General features: G+C 42.7%; 1 protein-coding gene across 1 annotated transcript in view; it reads right to left on the bottom strand.

Annotated features, from left to right (window-relative positions):
• CARMIL2 (capping protein regulator and myosin 1 linker 2) overlaps positions 1–15,198 on the bottom strand; it is a 67,653-nt gene extending 52,455 nt beyond the window's left edge. The window contains exons 1-11 of the mRNA XM_087877257.1: positions 15,153–15,198; positions 11,667–11,726; positions 10,534–10,655; positions 9,363–9,454; positions 8,845–8,915; positions 5,507–5,580; positions 4,783–4,858; positions 3,492–3,580; positions 2,057–2,151; positions 830–916; positions 381–490 (exon numbers count right to left, since the gene is read on the bottom strand). Of these exons, the coding sequence (XP_087733383.1) occupies positions 381–490; positions 830–916; positions 2,057–2,151; positions 3,492–3,580; positions 4,783–4,858; positions 5,507–5,580; positions 8,845–8,915; positions 9,363–9,454; positions 10,534–10,655; positions 11,667–11,726; positions 15,153–15,197 (921 nt within the window). The 5' untranslated portion in view covers position 15,198. The remainder of the gene's footprint in view (positions 1–380; positions 491–829; positions 917–2,056; positions 2,152–3,491; positions 3,581–4,782; positions 4,859–5,506; positions 5,581–8,844; positions 8,916–9,362; positions 9,455–10,533; positions 10,656–11,666; positions 11,727–15,152) is intronic.
• Positions 15,199–20,731: the final 5,533 nt, after the last annotated feature.

The following is a 20,731-nucleotide window of genomic DNA, read 5'->3' as shown; positions in this document are numbered from 1 at the left end:
GGTTATTTGTTAAACTGCTCCCATACAAGGGTCTGCAACCTTAAACACTCAAAGAGCCATTTGGACCCATTTCCCACAGAAAAGAAAACACCGGGAGCCACAAAACCCTTCCAGTGCCTGACTATTTCCTGAGAGGCCACAAAACTAGCATATGTAGTTGAATTAAACCTTCTGTTTTCTTCTGAAACTTTTCTTGGATTTATCCATGGTTGGCCTATTGGGGTCGAAAAGCTCAATAAATTGCAGGTCGTTGGGTATCGCACATTGGCGTTTGTCACGCATATTTTGAGCGACAGGGAGCCTCACAGAGGGATGAAAGAGCCACATGCGGCTCCAGAGCCACGAGTTGCTGACCCCTGCCATAAATCATTCACACTTACATTTCCACCTTCAGCCAACAAACTTCCTGGATTTCCAGAGAGGTCCAGGTGGGATAAGCTGATTCTGAATTGTCCATTGTTGATGAAAGATTGACATAAGGCCATCATACCTAATAAGACATAGTCAAAAATATAATGTTAAGAGTATACCTGGGCAGAGAAATTCTCCAGGCCTCATTCAAATTACACAACAGAGAATTTCCTTCAGAACGTCCTCCTCTCAAAGAAATAATTTTAGAGAAAATCTTGGGGAAGGAATGTGCACAGTGTCGGATTTAGACGTAAACTGAACAAGCTATAGTTTATGCAAGTAAAAGGCTTCCAGTCACAGTGATAGGTCTCACAGTAGGACAGCAATAGGGATCCAATGGAGAAAAGAGTTTGTGGATTTCAGACAGGTGGAATCATCATTAGAAACTTTGTAGAGAAGAACAAGGATGGGATTTTACCTTTCTGAGTCACAGAAGTCCTTGCGAAGTTCAAGGACTGGAAACCCTTGTTCCTTTGCTCGAAGGTCTGGCTTAGAGCAATTATACCTGTAGGCAGAGCAAGCCAACCATAGACAAGTCATAGAGATGGTGTAACCCACCATTTATACCAGTAGTTTTCCGCTTATACTGTATCACAGGTTTGTATTGTGAAGGATTCATGAGCAAATTCATACAGATGCATACACCCATCTGAGGTTCTGCCATAATTGGCTTAAATTACAGATACAGTTCTACAGAGGGATTATTGAGTCTGTCATTTGCACCTCTATAACTGTCTGGTTTGGTTTTGCAACCCAACAAGACAGACACAGACTTCAGAGGATAATTAGAACTGCAGAAAAAACAATGGCTACCAACCTGCCTTCAATTGAGGACCTCTATACTGCATGAGTCAAAAAGAGGGCTGTGAAAATATCTACAAACCCCTCGCATCCTGGACATAAATTGTTTCAATTCCTACCCTAAAAATGACGCTATAGAGCACTGCAAACCAGAACAACTAGACACAAGAACAGTTTTTTCCCGAACGTCATCACTCTGCTGAACAAATAATTCCCTCAACACTGTCAAACTAGTTACTAAGTCTGCATTACTATTAATCTTCTCAATGCTCCTATCACCCATCTCCCTCACTTATGACTGCATGACTGTAACCTTGTTGCTGGTATCCTTACGATTTATATTGACTATTTCCTAATATGATTTGATTGCTTATTTGTTCCCTATGAATATCATTAAATGTTGTACTTTATGATTCTTGATGAATGTATCTTTTCTTTTATGTACACTGAGAGCGTATGCACCAAGACAAATTCCTTGTGTGTCCAATCACACATGGCCAATAAAGAATTATATTCTATTCTATTCCAATTCTCCCAATAACTTTCCACGTCTAAATGTGGGCTTGAACCTGGATCTTCCTAGATCTGATCAACATGTTAACCATGGTACCAACTCTCCACAGTCTCTTCCATGGTGGGCTCCCTCCAATGTGTGGAGGAAGATGGCACCATGGCCCTGGCTATATAATTCCACCAGTAAGTTCAGATCCATTTCTATCATACCATTTTAATCATATGACAGTTGAAAAGCTGAACAATAATGATGAATCCAATCCAATTTTTATGGCCAGATTATGGGAAATCCTACTTCAAAGCATCTGCTGAGACATTGGGAATGTCCTACCTCGGTCCTCCAGGAGGTTTCTAGAGAGATTAAGGCTGTTTAATGCAGAATCTGGATATTCTTGAAGGACAAGGGCCATCTGCTGCGCAAAGTCACTACAAAAGACAATATCACACAATAACAAAGAATCCATGCAGAGAGATATAACAAGGCTGTGAGCAAATATTTGTAGTTGTCTGGAGTTTGCTCCCTCCTTTGAGGTGCTGTGTCTTATCCATGACATATTTTTCACAACACAACTCAAGCACCATGGAGGGGGAGATAGTCCTCTGATTTCAACTGTTTGACAACAATTCAGGATTTAATGGGTTTTCCTTTCATTCTGTGCTTCCAAAGTATATCAAACATTTATGAAACCCAGCCTGGATTGAAGAGAAAGGGAGGAAAGGAGACCAAACGTACAATCATGCATAAAGTATAACTTTGAGGACTATCCCTGACTTCCCTTCCAGCTTTGAGATTGAGAGACAGCCTGCGGTTTGGTGTACACTCAATGGAAACGTGGAAGGAGAACTTGTGGTCACAAGGAGGTTGAGCAGAATTGTTGACCACAGTCCAATTGGATATGACTGATTTCTGATTTGGCTTCTGATTAATGTATAAATGTAACCTAGAAAAACAGCAGAGATCAACCCTGACTGCTCTTTAGAAGGCCAGATCCTGAAGATGAAACTCCAATACTTTGGCCACCTAATGAGAAGGAAGGACAGCCTAATGCTGGGAAAGATTGAGGGCAAAAGAAGAAGAGGATGACAGAGAATGAGGTGGCTGGATGGAGTCACCAAAGCAGTAGGCATGAGCTTAAATGGACTCCAGAGGATGGTGGAGGACAGGAAGACCTGAAAGAACGTTGTCCATGGGATCGCAATGGGTCGATGGTTAGTTGACTTCGCAAATAACAACAACAAAGAAAAACAGCTAAAGTCAATCTGGAACTATGAATGTCCTTCTAAGGCTACATAAGTGCTTGAGTTTTTCAATGGTGTGGATGGGCTGCATTTGTGCACAACATGAATAACTGAAAATACAGTATTTTGGTTTCTCCGAAATTATAATGTAACTATGTGTAAAAGTAGTAGTTTTAAAACAAATCAAATTTGTTGAATTACCCAGAGTCATTGGGACTCGGCCAGTATACACATTTTATTGCTACCATTACTAATAGCAATGATTCATTCTCTTTCATTAAATTGTTTTGTTTTGTTTTGTTTTGTTTTTGTGGGTTGGAGTTCTTTCGTTTGGTTATTTTCCAAGATAGTTTACTCACCTCTGAATAACTGCAGTGTTTCTTCTGCAGACTGCTTTAAACTATTGGAGCTCATAGTTGGCTACTCTAATGCAAACTCAATTGTCAGAAAGCTTCCACATTTTACTACAGTTAGAATTTTATTTCTTAAATTTCTAAGGAAGCTGTAGTTCAAGGGCCTTTGCTTACCATTTTAAGCCACAGTTTTCCAGCTCCAACTCTTTCAAAGTCACTGATTTTCTCAGGGCCAGAAGGATCTCCTCCAAAATAACCTGATTCTGTTATAAGGAAAAGAGCCACACACAGACAAAGATAAGAAACCGAAAACAGAGGGAAAAAGTTCTCCTTCCAAGTTACGGAAAAGAGTGAAAGTTGTGATCAAAGAATCGCCAGACGCTTCTTGACATTTTACTGGTCTACAGCAGGTTAATAATCAATAATCAGTTTTGAAAGGCCTTATTATATTTCTATCCAACTTCATCTATTCTTTCTCATCTTCCATTCTGACCATTATCTCATCCCGGCCTGGTTATGGAAACATTAAAAACTATTTTATTCCAGAGCAGACTGTAACCCTTCTCACCAGGGGTGAAATCCAGCAGGTTCTGACAGGTTCTGGAGAACTGGTAGCGGAAATTTTGAGCAGTTCGGAGAACCGGTAGTGGAAATTTTGAGTAGTTTGGAGAACCAGCAAATACCACCTCTGGCTGGCCCCAGAGTGGGGTGGGAATGGAAATTTTGCAGTATCCTTCCCCTGGAGTGGGATGGGAATGGAGATTTTGCAGTATCCTTCCCCTGGAATCAGGTGGGAATGGAGATTTTGCAGTATCCTTCCCCTGCCATGCCCACCAAGCCACGCCATGCCCACCAAGCCACGCCCACAGGACCAGTAGTAAAAAAAATTGGATTTCACCTCTGCTTCTCACACAATAATTTTAGCACATTAAGATGCTTTTATACAATGTGCTAAATTTTGATTAGGGTTAAACCTGTGTCAGAGTGTTTATAGCGTGACTATATGTTGAGACAACCCAGGAGCAAAATACAGGACATAGAGGTTTGTCTTACAAACAGTGGTTTATATACAAGACTTCTATATACAGACATACAAGTGGTAGGCACATACCAGGTAAGCAATCATTCTTCACCTCTACACGGAGAGCTACAATGCAGATAGAACACGACGAGGAGAGTGATACACGAGGAGAGAGAGATACACCCTCTCATGGCCTCCCTTATATAGACATCTTCTTAAAGCGGCAATAACCTCGCTAACTCATCCTGGTCCACAGCCTTACAGCGGCTGGTCAGTTTTAAATCATCATTACCCTGACACTCCTCCCATTTAATGCTGTACAGCTGAATGCTTTAACATATTCACGGTGCTCCATTTTTATTATGTCCTTGCCTCCAGCTTTGGTTCCTACTCTTTAGATGGGAGGGGATTTTTTTAGGTCTCTTGGCTAGCTGCTGCACTCACCAGTTTGAAGTCTTTGCAACTTAGCTTTGTAAACCACTGATTAAACGATAAACTGGCCACACAAAGAGCGATATCTCTGCAGAAAAATAAAAGCAACATACAAAGATAATTTCAGTGCCAGTTGGAAAGTGTTGTAGCTAAGATAGCAGTTCAAGAAGAATCTCATCTAACTACAGTGAGAACAATTAACCAGTGGAACCACTTGCTTCCTGAAGTTGTGGATGCTCCATCACTGGAAGTTTTTAAGAAGAGGCTGGTGGTTCGGAGAATCGGTAGCAAAAATCCCTGCCCCGCCCCCCCCTTGCCCAGCTGAGCCGCGCGATCATCAGAGGCTTTTTCTTTTAAATGCCTCTGACGATCCCAGCTGAGTTGCCTGATCGGCAGAGGCATTTAAAAGAAAAGAAAAAAGCCTCTGACGATCAGGCAACTCATCTGGGATCGTCAGAGCCTTTTGAAAGCATTTTTTTACAACCTCTTCACGGAAGACGTTGTAGAAAAAATGGTTTTAAAAGTTTTTTTAAATGGCCACGCCCACCCAGTCACATTGCCCCCCCCACCAAGCCACGCCCACAGAACCAGTAGTAACAAATTTTAGATTTCACCACTGAATTGGGGGTTGCAGGTGTTTCAATTTTAACACTCTTTCGTGATTGCTGTCACACAAACTCCAGCCTACAATTTGCACATCCAAGCCTTCCCCCAGGATTCTTTTATATAAACTCACTGGCTGGGCAGGTGGTTAAAATCCAAGAGGTTGAATTCTCTGCATCCCCGGGCGTGATAAATATTATCCACATCCTAGGAGGGGGGGGAAAAAGTCTTCTTTTAACGGCCAATAAGAAAATATTAAGACTGTGCAGAAATGGACAGATTAATATTGAAGATAAAAGAAAAAGGAGACACAGAATATTTTTGAACCTGGGTATTTGCGGGACCGCCTTCTGCCGCCGATAGCCTCCCACCGACCAGTACGCGCCCACAGAGAGGGACTCCTCAGGATGCCGTCAGCCAGGCAATGTCGGCTGGCGACCCCCAGGGGGAGGGCCTTCTCTGCGGCAGCTCCTGCCCTCTGGAACGATTTGCCCCCGGAGATACGAAGGATATCGGACCTCCGGGTCTTTCGCCATGCCCTAAAAACTTTTCTTTTCCATCAAGCAGGGCTGGCGTGAAACACCCCCCTCCCCCCCTTTTTAATCTTTTTTAGCTTTTTAAATTGTCAAATGGGTTTTAGTTTTCAATGTTTTAAATTTTTGGGCCACAGTTATATAATTCTTTTAATAATTTTAAATTTTGTATTGATATGTGTTTTAGTTCTGGCTGTGCACCGCCCTGAGACCACTAGGAGAAGGGCGGGATATAAATTGAATGAATGAATGAATGAATGAATGAATGAATGAATAAATAAATAAATAAATAAATAGTTGGATATCAGAGGCAGAAATTAGGAGTTTAATATTGTTATGTAAACAAACTGACTCAGACAGTATGCTGTTCGCTAAGCACTTATTGTATACAAAGAGAAAATATCTAAATAAAATTAACAACAACAACAACAACAACAAAAAAGAATTTGTGATTAGTGAATGGTCACTATCTTTGCTGCGGACCGAAGTGTTTTGAAACGACCTAGGGAAAATTGAGAAGAAGTTTTCTATTGAAAAGAAGGACCAGTTGTGACTTTTGATAGCAGTGTTCCGGTACTTGGAAGGCTGTCACGGAGAAGAGGGGGGGGGTCTATTTATTCTCCAAAGCACCTGAACGCAGGACAAGAAGCAACGGATGGAAACCAAGCAAGGAGAGAACCAACCTAGAACCAGGAAGAAATTTCCTTACAGTGACAATAATTAATCAATAGAACAGTTTGCCTCCAGAAGTGGTGCTCCATCACTGGAGGCTTTTAAGAAGAGATTGGACAGCCACTTTTCTGGAAGGGTACTATAAGGTCTCCTGCTTGAACAGGGGGTTGGACTAGATGACCTCCAAGGTTCCTTCCCACTCTGTTACTCTGTTCTGAACTCAAGCAGGTCAGGTGGAATCCCATCGTTTGTTTGTCACTTTCTCTCCATCTTCCTCTGGCTCATCTCGGCTGCCAGATACAAGTCAGCTCTACATTAATACTGCCCATGCTTCCCTCCCTGAGTTCTAAAGGCAAAGTTTGTTTCCGAGAGAAAATGACTGCCCCCATGACCTTCTTCAAAATTAAAAAATAACATGTAATAACGGCAGATGGAATTGTGTTTGCACAAAATTGGAAAAGTGAAGAGATTCCCACGGATGAGAATGTGATTGGGAAAATATTAGAATGTGCAGAAATGAATAGGTTAACACTTGCAATTAAAGAGAAGGAACAAACTGAATATTATGTTGTATGGGAACTATTCTATCGATGGCTAGAGAATAAATATGAAAGTTAGAAATAAAAGTAGATTAGTGAAATATAGAAAATATATCAATAGAATTAAATAAGTTAAGAAGAGGATTGTGACAGTATTAGATATGCTATGTATATCAGTATTAATAATAATAACTTTATTGTCATTGTACATGTATACACAGTATACCCATACAACGAAATTCACTTAACACCCAAAGACCAGGTCCAACACACATAACAATCCCCAAACACACTCCCACCCACCACAATTCCCCACCCCTAAACCACCCAAACATTCACACAACAGACCAAGTAATACTGTTCAACAGCTCACTGATGGTGGCCCTTTAGTTCGTTGTTGAGTGCAATTATAGCTCTGGGAGAAAAACTATTCAGAAAACGTGTGGTCCGAGTTTTAATTGTTCTGTATCTTCTGCCAGGAGGCAACAGTCCAAAAAGATTGTAAGCAGGATGGGAAGAGTCTCTGAGAATGAGTAGACAAATAATGAATATGGCTGTAAATTTTAATTGTTATTGCACAAGATATTTGTACCCAGACGACACGCCGTTTAATGGAAGATGGATTGTTTGTATTAAAATAAAATAACAAAATAATTAAAAATAACAAAAAAGAGAAGAGTTTATACATTTGGACATCCCTGCTCCCTACAATGTAAAAACTGCCAGGGGTTCCTTAAGGACCCATTTGAAGGTCTGGGAGAACATGTAGTTTGTAGGCATATTGCTAAAAATGTAGTAGGGAAAGTGCTAAAAGCAGCAGACCAAGCACCTTATATTTCTGTAAATAAGGGAGGGTGAAACACACACATTCTCGAGCTAATTTCTTATTGGGTCGAGCACAGCTATTTGCAGCGAACGCTCCACCTTTACCTCGAAGAAAATCTGTGTGAAGTTGATCTTGGAAAAAATAGCAATTTTGGAACGTCAACCCACAAATCTTCTATTCCTGAATTTGTCAGAGAATTCATGACTGGCAGAGACACGGTAACAAGGTCAGCCAATGAATAGGGCTTAGTAACAAGGTCAGCCAATAGGAGCTGAGACAGGAAGGAGCCTGGGCGTGGCTCTGTAGCTCTGAGTGCTGTGCTGAGAAGTGAAACTGAAACTAGTCTAGTCTGCCTGCAACTCTGAACTGAAAACTGTTCTCACCTCTGCTGTTGGTAATGTATATTTATTTTCATGTGTTCTATTATATATAAAGAGAAGTTAATGACCCCTGCTGAATCGGTTACCTGTGTGTGCTTTCTGGATTTGCTTTCTGCAACAAACTCTGACAGAATCTTTCAAAGAACTTACTGGTTGACAAATGAACCTGTTGTAAAGACACAGTTAGTCCCAAAGGCAACAAATTGACCGTCTCCATCTTTTGAAATGAGCTTCAATGGACTCCAGAGGATGGTAGAGGACAGGAAGGCCTGGAGGAACATTGTCCGTGGGGTCGTGATGGGTTGGACGCGACTTCGCAACTAACAACAACAAATCTTTTGAAAAAAATTCTCAATAAGGATTCCTTTGTAGGATTTCCGATCTCACTAGCTGCAGCCCTTGCCTGAATTGTGCGTCGACACACTGAAGTTGATGGTTCTACAAAGCCTAAAGTTTTGTTTTTTTTATGTTTGCAACTGAGCTAAAAAATGACTCCTCTCTTTCCTAGCGTTCCACCTTACCCATTGGATTTCCTCTTGGATGGAAAGGCCACTGTAATCGCAGAGGGCAGCGTAGGTCTCTGAGAATCCACCTGTAAGCAGGAGGAGATGCTAAATATTATAGAAGACGGGGGAAGAGTTGGCATAACTTTACAGAGAGCCATCAATTAATCTAAAAATCCCCAAAATGACATTAAATAAAAGTACAATTTGATAAAAGATATAGCGGATATAGTTTCAAGATCAGCTGGGAGATAGATTCGAATCTCAGAGTCGCACTTGTTTATTTTAGATAAAAGCCTTTCAGAGGCTTTTTTTCTGAAGCTTCGTTTCAGAGGCTTTTTTTCTGAAGCTTCTTTCAGAGGCTTCTTTCAGCCTCCGAAATCTCTGTTTGCGAGGCTGGGCGGGGCTACATTCGGAGTATAAGACGCACCCAGATTTTCACCCTCTTTTGGGTGGGGAAAGGTGCGTCTAATACTCCAAAAAATACGGTACTCGGAATAGTTTTCTCCCCATTAATTTCCATATAGTTGAATTACCACAAGGACTTTCTTTCCATGCTTCTTCCAACGAATCGGTCGTCCCTTGAATTCTCGCAAGCAAGCTGGGAGAGGCGTTCTGGAGGAGATCTCTTTAATATCAAGAGGGTGATTAAATTAGCATTAAAGAAATAACTTTACCAAAAGGAAAAAAAACGGTGTTGAATGCCATTTTATTTCAGAGTTTCTTCCTTTTGAGAAGGGAGCTGGCTGGATGACAGAAGCTACTGCTTTTTTAAAAAAAAAACATGTTATTTTTATATTTCTATCCCTTCACAATGGCTTTGATATCAGAATATATAAATATTGTATTGAACAATTAAAAAGCGATCCTATTCAATCTTAGTCACAACATCTCAACCATCGCTTTTGAATAGACTTTTCTAAAACATGCTGAGAGCTGTACAGCTCTCCGAAAGATGCCGAGAGCTGTAATTCGGCAAGACCTAGAAAGCCAAGATATCAATGGTAATGCCTAGATTCCATTTTTAGTGGTTGTCTGTCTATAGAAAGGTAAAGGGACACTGTGGCTCAGGGGCTAAGACGCTGAGCTTGTCGATCGAAAGGTCGGCAGTTCAGCGGTTCGAATCCCTAGTGCCACGTAACGGGGTGAGCTCCCGTGACTTGTCCCAGCTTCTGCCAACCTTCGAAAGCAGATAAAAAAATGCAAGTAGAAAAATAGGGACCACCTTTGGTGGGAAGGTAACAGCGTCCCGTGCGCCTTTGGCGTTGAGTCATGCCGGCCACATGACCACGGAGACGTCTTCGGACAGCGCTGACTCTTCGGCTTTGAAACGGAGATGAGCACCACCCCCTAGAGTCAGGAACGACTAGCACATATGTGCGAGGGGAACTTTTACCTTTACCTATGTCTATGGACGTTCTCAATCATCCAGGTCATAGTTGTCCCAAAGGTGTTTTTTTTCCTAAAATAGCAACTGGACTTTCATGTTTTTTTCCCCCCTTGAAAACATTTGACTTCTCATCGAAGGAGCTTCTTCACTTCTTCAGAACTCAAGAAGCTTTTTCATCCAGGAACTTCTCATCCAAGAAGCTTCTGAAGAAGTTCTGAAGAAGGAAAAAAATAAAACCCCAAGGAAGTCGAGTTGCCTCTTGGAAAAAGCAGCTTTGGGACATCTTTACCGGTTTATCATCCCTGACAACTCCTTACCCAGGTGAGGATCCCGGAAAAACCTTTTTGAGGGAAGTAATCATGTGGCTGACTGCTTGTTCCAAATCGTCCGATGACAGGAAGTCAAACTCAAAGGAAGAGGTATCCGTTTCTATGACAATCTGGACATGATGGAAGGGGAAGAAACATTAGAAGCAGGTACAGGTTGTTGATTTACAACCATTCATTTTAGTGACCGTTTGAAGTCACAACACCACTGAAAATTGTGACTTACAATCGGCCCTTCTACATCAACTGCTACAGCATCCTTACACACTCACATAATCAAAATCCGGGTGCTTTGCAACCAACATGTATTGATGATGGTTGTGATGTGATCACTATTTGTGACTGTCAACCCTGAAGCTGACAGTTGTGGGGGCAATAAGCTGACTTTATAAAAATATACAAAAGTATGAAGGCTATTGCTTAGCGCATTGTAAGCCGCCCTGAGTCTCCAGAGAAGGGCGGCATATAAATCAAATTTTTTTTAAAAAAAGCTGACCTGACCGAAGCCATCGTTTGATGGATCTGCTACCATCATGGTTTGTGAACCAGAGTGAGTTTGTTATTCTAACCAACTAATGTTTGTTTGGTAAGAAGATTCTGTAACTACTGGATTGATTTAACTGGCAAAGACTTGGAATTTGTTTAAAGACTATGAGATTGTTTTTCTACTATAAAGTAAGCTTTTTATAAACCAGTTTGCATATCTCTTATTCATTGCTCTCAGCAACGTTTCTCTGTGCTCTACACTCTGTTGGTTGGTAACACAACAACATCCTTAACAGCAGGGGGGGCATTTTTGCCCTCCCCAGGCTCTGGAGGCTTTCCTCGAGCCTCCGGAAACGCGAAAACAGCCTCCCCAGGCTCCAGAGGCCCTCCGGTAGACCCATTTTTCACCCTCCCTGAGCCTCCGTGCACGCCCTGCACTTACCTGCATCCAAAACGGGCCGCGTGGGAACTCCTGGGAAGGGGCGGGGCCAGCCAGGAATGGGATTTGGGGGTTCTCTGAACTGCACAGAATCTTAGCTAGAGGTTCTCCCGAACCCTTGCGAACCCCCAGCAGCCCATCCCTGCATAAACCAGCGGGGATGGGAGGAAAGCATATCCATCCCCCAACCTCAACTTACCTTTTTAGCTTCTCTCATTTTGATCAACTGCACAGCTAGGAAACTGAAGCTAACTTGGACCTGCAAAGAGAAATGTACGAATGCTATTCCATACTTGCTTTTGGCGTAACAAGCAGATAGCTAAACGTTTTGAAGAGAAAGCTGAAACCTACACAGGTAGTCGTCAACTCACTACAACTGGGCCCAAAATATCTGTTGCTAAGCAAGGCGGTTGCTAAGTGAGTTTTGCTCCATTTTACAATCTTTCGTACCACGGCTGGTAAGCGAATCATTGCAGTTGTTTATATTTGTTACCTTTAATTTCTTACTGTATTTGACTTTAGTTTTTTTTCCATCGATTGATCCATTCATACCATCTGTCCCATATTTGGTAATACTATACACCGTCATTAAGAAATCAAGGTTAATGTATATATATATTCACATGTTTAAATATTATAGATAGAGAACCCTGTTTGTTAGTTTTAGTATATATGTAATTTAGAATTGTATTTTCTTTTTTAGAGTTAAGAACGTTTTGTACCATCTTTTATCTTTTTATATTGAATAAAGTTTGTTTTTAAAATTAAAAAAAAAGGAATCATTGCAGTCGTTAAGAGAATTTGGCTTCACTTTGCTTATCGGAAGCCATCTGGAACAGTGGTGAAATCTAAAATTTGTTACTAACGGTTCTGTGGGCGTGGCTTGGTGGGGGGAGGGGTAATGTGACTGGGTGGGTGTGGCCAATTTTTTAAAAAAACTTTTAAAACCATTTTTTCTACAACCTCTTCGGCGAAGAGGTTGTAAAAAAAATGCTTTCAAAAGGCTCTGATGATCCCAGCTGAATTGCCTGATCGGCAGAGGCTTTTTTTTCCTTTTAAATGCCTCTGGACGATCAGGCAACTCAGCTTGGATCGTCAGAGCCTTTTAAAAGAAAAAAAGCCTCTGCCGATCAGGCAATTCAGCTTGGATCGTCAGGCATCACTTTGGATCGTCAGCTTGGATCGTCAAATTTAGCTTGACGATCAGGCAACCCAGCTTGGATCATCAGAGGCTTTTAAAAGAAAAAAAGCCTCTGATGATCACACGGCTCAGCTGAGCATGGGGGGGGGGGTGGGGCAGGGATTTTTGCTACCGGTTCTCCCGCCTCCCTCACTACCGGATCCGAACCGGGAGCATTTCACCCCTGATCTGGAACTGTTACAAACGATGATCACGCGATGATAAGTGCAACCGTCATAAATACATGCCAGTTGCCGAGTTCTCAGATTTTGATCACATGACCATTGGTGATGCTGCAACAGTCATAAAGGTGAATACCAGTCATAAGTTATTTTCTTCTGTTCTGTTGTAACTTTGGTCACTAAATGAATGGTTGTAAGCCGTGGACTACCTGTATGTATAAGGAGAAATTTCCTAACAGTTCAAACAATTACCCGTATTTTTCGGCGTATAAGACGCACTGGACTATAAGACGCATCTACCTTTTTTGGTGAGGAAAAGAAGAAAAAGAAATCTGCCTCTGCCTCCGAGCAATTTTGCCTCGTTGCAGCAAACAGCAAACAGCCTGCTTTACTTTCGTTTTCGTTTTCAGCATAGCTTGATTAGCACAAGGAAAAAAAAATCTGCTCCAGCAATTTACCTCCTTGCAGCAAGCAGCAGAGGCCCTGCGCAAAACAGCTGAGAGCAAATCAGCTGAGAGTCGGGAGGCCAAGGGACAATCAACTTGTGCTAATGAGGCTGTGCTGAAGCTAAAACGAGCTGTTTCTTCTTGCTGCTTGCTGCTTGCTGCAAGGAGGTAAACTGCTGGGAGGCAGAGGCCAAAGGGTGGGGGCCAGTGGGTGGGCGGGGCTACATTCGGTGTATAAGATGCACCTAAATTTTCACCTCCTTTTAGGGGGGATAAAGGTGCATGTTATACTCCCAAAAATACGGTAATCAGTGGACTGATTTGCCTACAGAAGGTGGGGTGCTCCAACACTAGAGGTTTTTAAGAAGAAATTGAGCACCATTTGTCTGCACTGGCATACGGTTTCTTGCTGGAGCAGGAGGTTGGACAAGAAGACCTCCAAGGTCCTTTACAAATCTATCATTCTGTCTTCTGAATAGATCTGCGGTTTAACTGTGCTCAGCCTGATAAGTTCAAGATCCAAAATCTTCCTTTGTACAACTGTTGTTTTAGGTGCGGCTTAGCAGGTTGTGCAACTTAATTCCGTTCAGAAAGTTTAGGAGACGCTGATACGGCGTGCGATGCAAATCCTGGAACCAAGTGAAATGCATTTTGCAAGCCCAGCTCAAATCCTGTTTATCTGCTGCGCGTATCTTGTAAAACTCAGCCCAGGATAACAGCAGTGATGGGAAGAGATAAAATTCATTCTTGCAAATCTTCAGGCTGATGTAATTTGCATTCAGGCAAAACACATGTGCAAAATTAAGAATTAAAAAAAAAGCAGCGTGTTTAATTTTGGTCTACACTTGTTGAGCTAAATGCCTCCAAGGTGCCTCCCAATTCTGTTATTCTGCTAAGGAATACCGTATTGATCACCTGACTAATAGTAGGGTCAGCATCTGCATTTCTGCAGGAGACTCTGTGGGAAACCACACCTCCCTCCAAATATTTTGGGAAATACTAAAAAGGCAGGATAAAATATTTCCCCTAAAGGAGAAACAATAAAAAAAATATCCTAAGGGAGACAGAAATTCAGAGCCCCAGTTTCCCTGCCCCAAGCAAAAACTGAGGAGGCCAGCTTTTAGAAACGCAGATTTGGTAATCCGCTCAGAAAGACTGGGTCAAGACAGACACTCAGATAAGCAACAAACAAAAGGTCTGCAAAATTAGCTCAGACAAACACATGGGATTTGCATCTCTTTTGCCTATAGAGCCAGCTATGACCCCTACATAACCCCTACGTGACAACAGCCAATAGAATATTAAAGGACATGTTCTTGCACAGGAACAGGAAGCTCAAATACAAAGCCCAAAGATGGTACAAAACCCACCCACTCCCAACTCCATTTTGTCAGAATCACACGTGGTTCTGCTTCATCAATAAACCTCTCTTTCTAATCAGCCTCCATGTTGTTTCCAGCATCTTTCTCCCAGCTTGGAACTGAACCGGATGGATTTTCCTTCCAACAGCTGCATGGGACTAGGCCAAGAAAACAGCACCCGATTGCTAAGAGCAATCTTTGAAGAGCCTTGGTAGTACAGTGGTCTAAGGCACCCTGTTATTAAGCTGGTTATTAAGACCAGCTGCCTGCAATTACTGCAGGTTCGAATCTCGCCAAGGCTCAAGGTTGACTCAGCCTTCCATCCTTTCTAAGGTAGGTAAATTGAGGACCCAGATTGTGGGACAATAAGCTGACTTTGTATAAATATACAAAAGGATGAAGGCTATTGCTGAGCACATTGTAAGCCGCCCTGAGTCTTCGGAGAAGGGCGGCATATAAATCAATTTTTTTTAAAAAAAGTCAATAAGGCTAAGAACAAAATAGGACTTAAGGTACCTTGACAGGAAGCTTTGCCATCACCACCAATGCTCGCCAAGGCATCAGAACCTATACAGAGAGAGAAAGAGACACAGGATCCATTTCAGGGGTGGGTTTCAAAAGCCATCACTACTGGTTTGCTCGTGGGCGTGGGCGCGCTCGTGCATGCACGCAACGCTTCTGCACATGTGCAGAAGAGTCTGGATGGGTGGGCGGGCGGAGCCTCCCGCCACCGCCGCTACCAGTTTGCCTGATTTGGGGCGAACCAGTAGCAACGGGCGGAGCCTCCCGCCACCGCCGCTACCAGTTTGCCTGATTTGGGGCGAACCAGTAGCAACCCGCTACTGATCCATTTGCGTTGGCAGTGGGCTATCAAAACAAACTAAAAACAAAACTAAAGGAGAAATGTTTCCCCTTTTTCCATTTGAACATGCAAGAAGGGACAGAAAAGGAGAAAGGGAAAGAGGAAAGATAAAGAAAAAGAAGGGAAGATGGGAAGAGAGCAAGGAAGGAATAAATAAGGAAAGAGGGGAAGGAAGGAAGAAGGAAGAGGGAAGGAAGAAGGAGGGAAGGAAGGAAGGAAGAGGAAGGAAGGAAGGAAGGAAGGAAGGAAGGAAGGAAGGAAGGAAGGAAGGAAGGAAGGAATATAATAAGAGTGAGGGAGGATCTCAGGGAAGTTCTGCCTTAGCGCTTGGCCACCACAGGTGCCCCCGACACGAGTCCCGTGTCATGGCCACCACGGCCATGGCCACCAAGCCGCTCCACACCTCCAGCCCTCCGAGGTCAAACACAACCCTGATGCAACCCTCAATTAAATTGAGTTTGACACCCCGTTCTTAAGTCGTAGCTGAGAAAGGTGTGATATTTCCTAATAACGTATCTCCATAATTTATACAGCTCAGTAGCATAGGAGCTATTGTGTTCACCTAATTGGCTCCTTGTGAACAGATACAATCAGAGCTTGGTGTGACACAACCTGGTCTGTGCTGGGGCCGCTGGAGGAAGATTCAAATGTCTCCCTGCAAATCTAATTTACTGCCGTCAAATTGGAAAGGGTACAGTAAGATCTTTCACCTGGTTTTAATTAGGCACGATATTTCCCTTACGTTGGATACCAGTACATGCTGGTTAATCCATCGAGCGACGGATTAACTTTCCGTGTAAAATCTGCTAGGAATCCCTTGTAGATGCTTTCGAATTCTGGATGTTTAAACTTTGCAAATATTGTTTCCCCTTTACAAAAACCTGGGGAAATACAGCGCAGTATTTTGGGGATCACTTCCGAGCGAGTTAATTTTGTAATAATCTATGTATTCACAGGCGTTCCTCGCTCAACAACTTAGTTGAGTGATTATTTGAGGTTTTGACACCTATCGGCCAAGCTATTGCAAACTGGTTCTGGAGTTCCAGGTCGTTGAATAGCCATACACAACTGTATTTTGGGCGCTTGGCAAGTGATTCAATTTAATGGCCAGTTGCTGCAATCACATGACCACAATTTACAATGTTTTTTTTTTTTTTTTGCCAGTTCTGGCCTCTTCAGCTAATTTTTGGCTAAAAACACCCATAGGAATATATTGCTTTGCTTAATAACTGCAAAATAACAGTAACAATAACAATAACAACAATAACAATAATAATATCAGATCTAGTCCAGGGGTGGGTTCTACTTACCTTTACTACCGGTTCACAATGGGGCTGCGTGCATGCGCTTGCTTCACGCGTGCTCTTCTGCACATGTGCAGAAGCGTTCTGATGATGCCGGGGTCGGTGGGCGGAGCCTCCTGCCAGTTTTACTACCAGTTCTATAGAACCGGTGCGAACCGGGGCAACCCACCACTGGTCTAGTCCAGTGGTGAAATCTAAAATTTGTTACTACCGGTTCTGTGGGCGTGGCTTGGTGGTGGGGGTAATGTGACTGGGTGGGCGTGGCCAACTTTTTTTTTTTTTTTACTTTTAAAAGTATTTTTTCTACAACCTCATCGAGAAGAGGTTGTAAAAAAAAATGCTTTTAAAAGGCTCTGACGATCCCAGCTGAGTTGCCTGATCGGCAGAGGCTTTTTTTTCCTTTTACTTTTAAAAGCATTTTTTCTGCCGAAGTGGTTTTAGAAAAAATGCTTTTAAAAATAAAAAAGAAGCCTCTGATGATTGCGCGGCTCAGCCGGGCAGTGAGGGGGGGGCGTGGGGATTTTTGCTACCGATTCTCCGAACCACCTGCCTCCATCGCTACCGGATCGGGTGATCCGGTCCAAACCAGGAGCATTTCATCTCTGGTCTAGTCACACAGGTGTCTTGACTTACAAGCGTTATGACTTAGAATGGAAAATCCAGGCTTCCTTACGGTCGTAAGTCGAAACCCAGCACATGTTCACACTGAGCAGATATTACAGGAATGGACAAACAAACCCACAGAAGTGTCAGAATTGCAACAAGAGTTGAACAGTGAGATGCAAATGGGCTTTTCCCATTCGTTCTTTCTGTTAAAATTGTTATACATCCCTGCTGTCAATCCAAAGCGATTTTTTCAAGGGCTTCAAAGTCCATGGGGTTGACTGTTTCCGCACAGGAATTATGCCCATGCATACATCAAACTGACAAAGAATTAAAAAAATAAACCACGTTTACATACCAGGATAATTTCCTCTACTTTGGACTTGATGTGGAACTGAGCATCCAGTAAGACAAACTCCTGGGTCCCTAAGAAATTAGTGATGCTTTCTGAAAAAAAAACATAAAGGGATAAATGGAACTGGGAGAACACTTACAAATAAACAATACAGATAAGCTTCCAAAGGCTTCTTAGAAAAGGCTTAGAAAAGGGGAGAAGATCCGGCATTGGCTTTTATTAAAATTTATGTTGTGATCCAGGCCCACGTAGTTAATATTAAATGCAAAACAGTTCCAAAAAACAAACAGATTTTATTCAAACAGCTGAGAATTAACTCATTTTCAGCGTATTCCAAATTAAATGAAAGCAAAGTCCTCAAAACACCATTCTTTAGTTTATCTCTGACCTTGGGATAATTAGGCAAACTGCCAAAGGCTTTTCTTGGCGACAGTTCAGGAACAGAAGATGCTGACAAGAAATGAATACAGTGAAACAAGAAGCAAATCTCTCAACGTTGTTTTCCGGCAAAGAGGCCAAGAGCCATTGCAGGTCTTTTAAGCCTTATGGGAGGGGCCAATCATCTCTTGGCCCTACTCCCAAGTCGTCCTCTCTGCTTTAGCTGCTCCTGCCTTCTGGCAGCTCTTCTCATATGTGCACTAGGAACAGGCTCCTTCTGTTCCTCTGCCTCTCTACTGTCAGCCTCTGGAGGCTCCGAAGTCTGTGTATCACTCCCCGATGGCCTTGGCCCCATCTCTGCCTCTGACGCAGAGACCTCATCCGGGCCTTCCCCAGTCTCCAGGACTGGCCCCTGTTCTTCCTCAGCCTCATCGCTGTCCGACTCCGCTGCCAGCTTCGCAGGCTGCTGGCGGACCACAACAATTTATCTAGTTGATGGTATGGTTAGGTAATGTGATTGTTCTCCTCCACCTGTTTGGGCCTACAACTTCATCAGGCCTTCTGCAAACTAACTGCAGCTAGTAGGACTTGAAAACAAATTTATGGAGGAATTAATGCTAAAGAAACCTGGCCTGGAAGAACGGGCTAAATTTACACGAAATGCAGGAATAAACTACAGGTAGTCCTCAACTTACAACTGTTCATTTAATGACAGTTTAAAGTTACAATGGCACTGAAAAAAAGTGGTCTTTGACCGTTTTTCACACTTACGATGGTCGTACCATTCCTATGGTCATGTGATCAAAATTCGGGCACTAGCAACTGGCATGTATTTATGACGGTTGCAGTGTCCTGGGTCCATTTGTAAATTTCCTAGCTGGCTTCCAACAAGCGAAGCCATGGGGGGAGGGGGGGAGATCCAGATTCTTAATCATCATCCTCTTTTAATGACCCCATAATCCCTTGCGGGGTGGAGTCTGGACAACTAAATGGAGCTGAGTGTTTACTGGCCAGATGCCTTTCCTGTTGCCAATGCGGAGTTCTCCGCCTCTAGGCCACCGCACCACTCATCCAGATCCGCTTAATGACCAAATGATTCACTTTAACAACTGCAGCGATTCATCTAGTAAGTGTGGCAAAAAAGGTCGTAAAATGGGGCAAAACTTACTTCACAACTTCTTTGCTGAGCAATGGAAATTTTAGGCTCAATTGTGGTCGTAAGTCCAGGACTGCCTACATACTGAAAACCAAAATCCTCAGATGGGCAGAAATCAGTATGGATTACAGAATTCACCTTCTTAATTCTCATACGAAGATAAGCTATTACATTGTTTTAACTGTGGTTGAGTTTAATGACATGAGTCATTGTTTATAACTAAAACTAAGAATGGGACAATGGGCTGGGCAACTCTCTTCTTCTTTAGATGGATGTTTTGCTTATTACACTTATTTGCATACAGCCTAGCCCCAAAAGTCAACATATAACGAAGACCTGACATAGAACAGCAATTTAAAGGAAGAAAATCAACCAAATGCCACAAACACCAGCCTTTGGAAGGAAGGAAGGTCAGAGTAAAACCATTTTGATGACCTTGTAGAAGGTCAACCGTGAGGGGGTCAGGTATATCTCCAGGATAAGGGCTACCATGGAGAAAATGTATGTCTAGATTCTAAATTTGGAGGGAACATCACCTCTGAGACCCATGATCTCAGAGAAGTGGAAGAATTATTCCAAAGGAAACAATCCAGCAGCCATGGAAAGTTGGCCAACTGAGTTTCTTTAAAGATAAACTCAAGTGGAATTCGGATTTTATTTTTAAATCTATACAAAAAAACACAATTTTTCAATGTTTTGAGAAAAAAGAAGAGGAACATTGCATAGTTGAGAAAGATGTCCATTTTGCATCGAGCTCAGAAGCAGACAAGGAACTCGCCTTCCCGCTGATGCTGCATCTTGTCCGCCTGAAGCTCCCAAATGGTCTTCAAAGGTAGGTCAGGTAGATCATGCGGCAGCAGCCCAATTATGCAGTCACGAAGGCATGGTATGGAGGCACTGTTCTTTTATAGGAAGAATAATGTTTGCCTTCAGAGCAGAGGTGGGATTCAGCAGGTTCTGACCAGTTCTGGAGAACCGGTAGCGGAAATTTTGAGTAGTTCAGAGAACCGGTAAATACCACCTTCTCACTGGCCCCGCTCCCGTCTATTCTCTGCCTCCAAAGTCCCAGCTAATCTGGAGGAAATGGAGATTTTGCAGTAACCTTCCTCTGGATTGGGGAGGGAATTGTTCTGTCCCCAACCACACGCACACACACCAACAGACAAATTGCTAAGTCCTAGGCAGCTTTCTGAGTACTAATAGGAGAGAATATTTGTATAGCTTAGAGTTGAACTGTGGGGTCCTTGGTGCTCTCTGAGATTGGTTGTTTTCTTACAGATGTTGCATTACCCAGTGTTCTGTCCCCAACCACACGCACACACACCAACAGACGTTCAAGAGTTAAAGGCCAAACCAGCCGGCAAAATCCTTTTCCTTATGATAACGGAACTTGGCAACAACCTAGTGGCTGCCTGCCAAGAGTTTATTATTTACAAA

Source organism: Pantherophis guttatus, chromosome 11, assembly GCF_059756535.1.
Source record: "Pantherophis guttatus breed Tessera chromosome 11, ASM5975653v1, whole genome shotgun sequence".
Lineage (NCBI taxonomy): Eukaryota > Metazoa > Chordata > Lepidosauria > Squamata > Colubridae > Pantherophis > Pantherophis guttatus.
The sequence above is the reverse complement of the archived record's forward strand: the minus strand, read 5'-3'. Positions and strand labels throughout refer to the sequence as shown.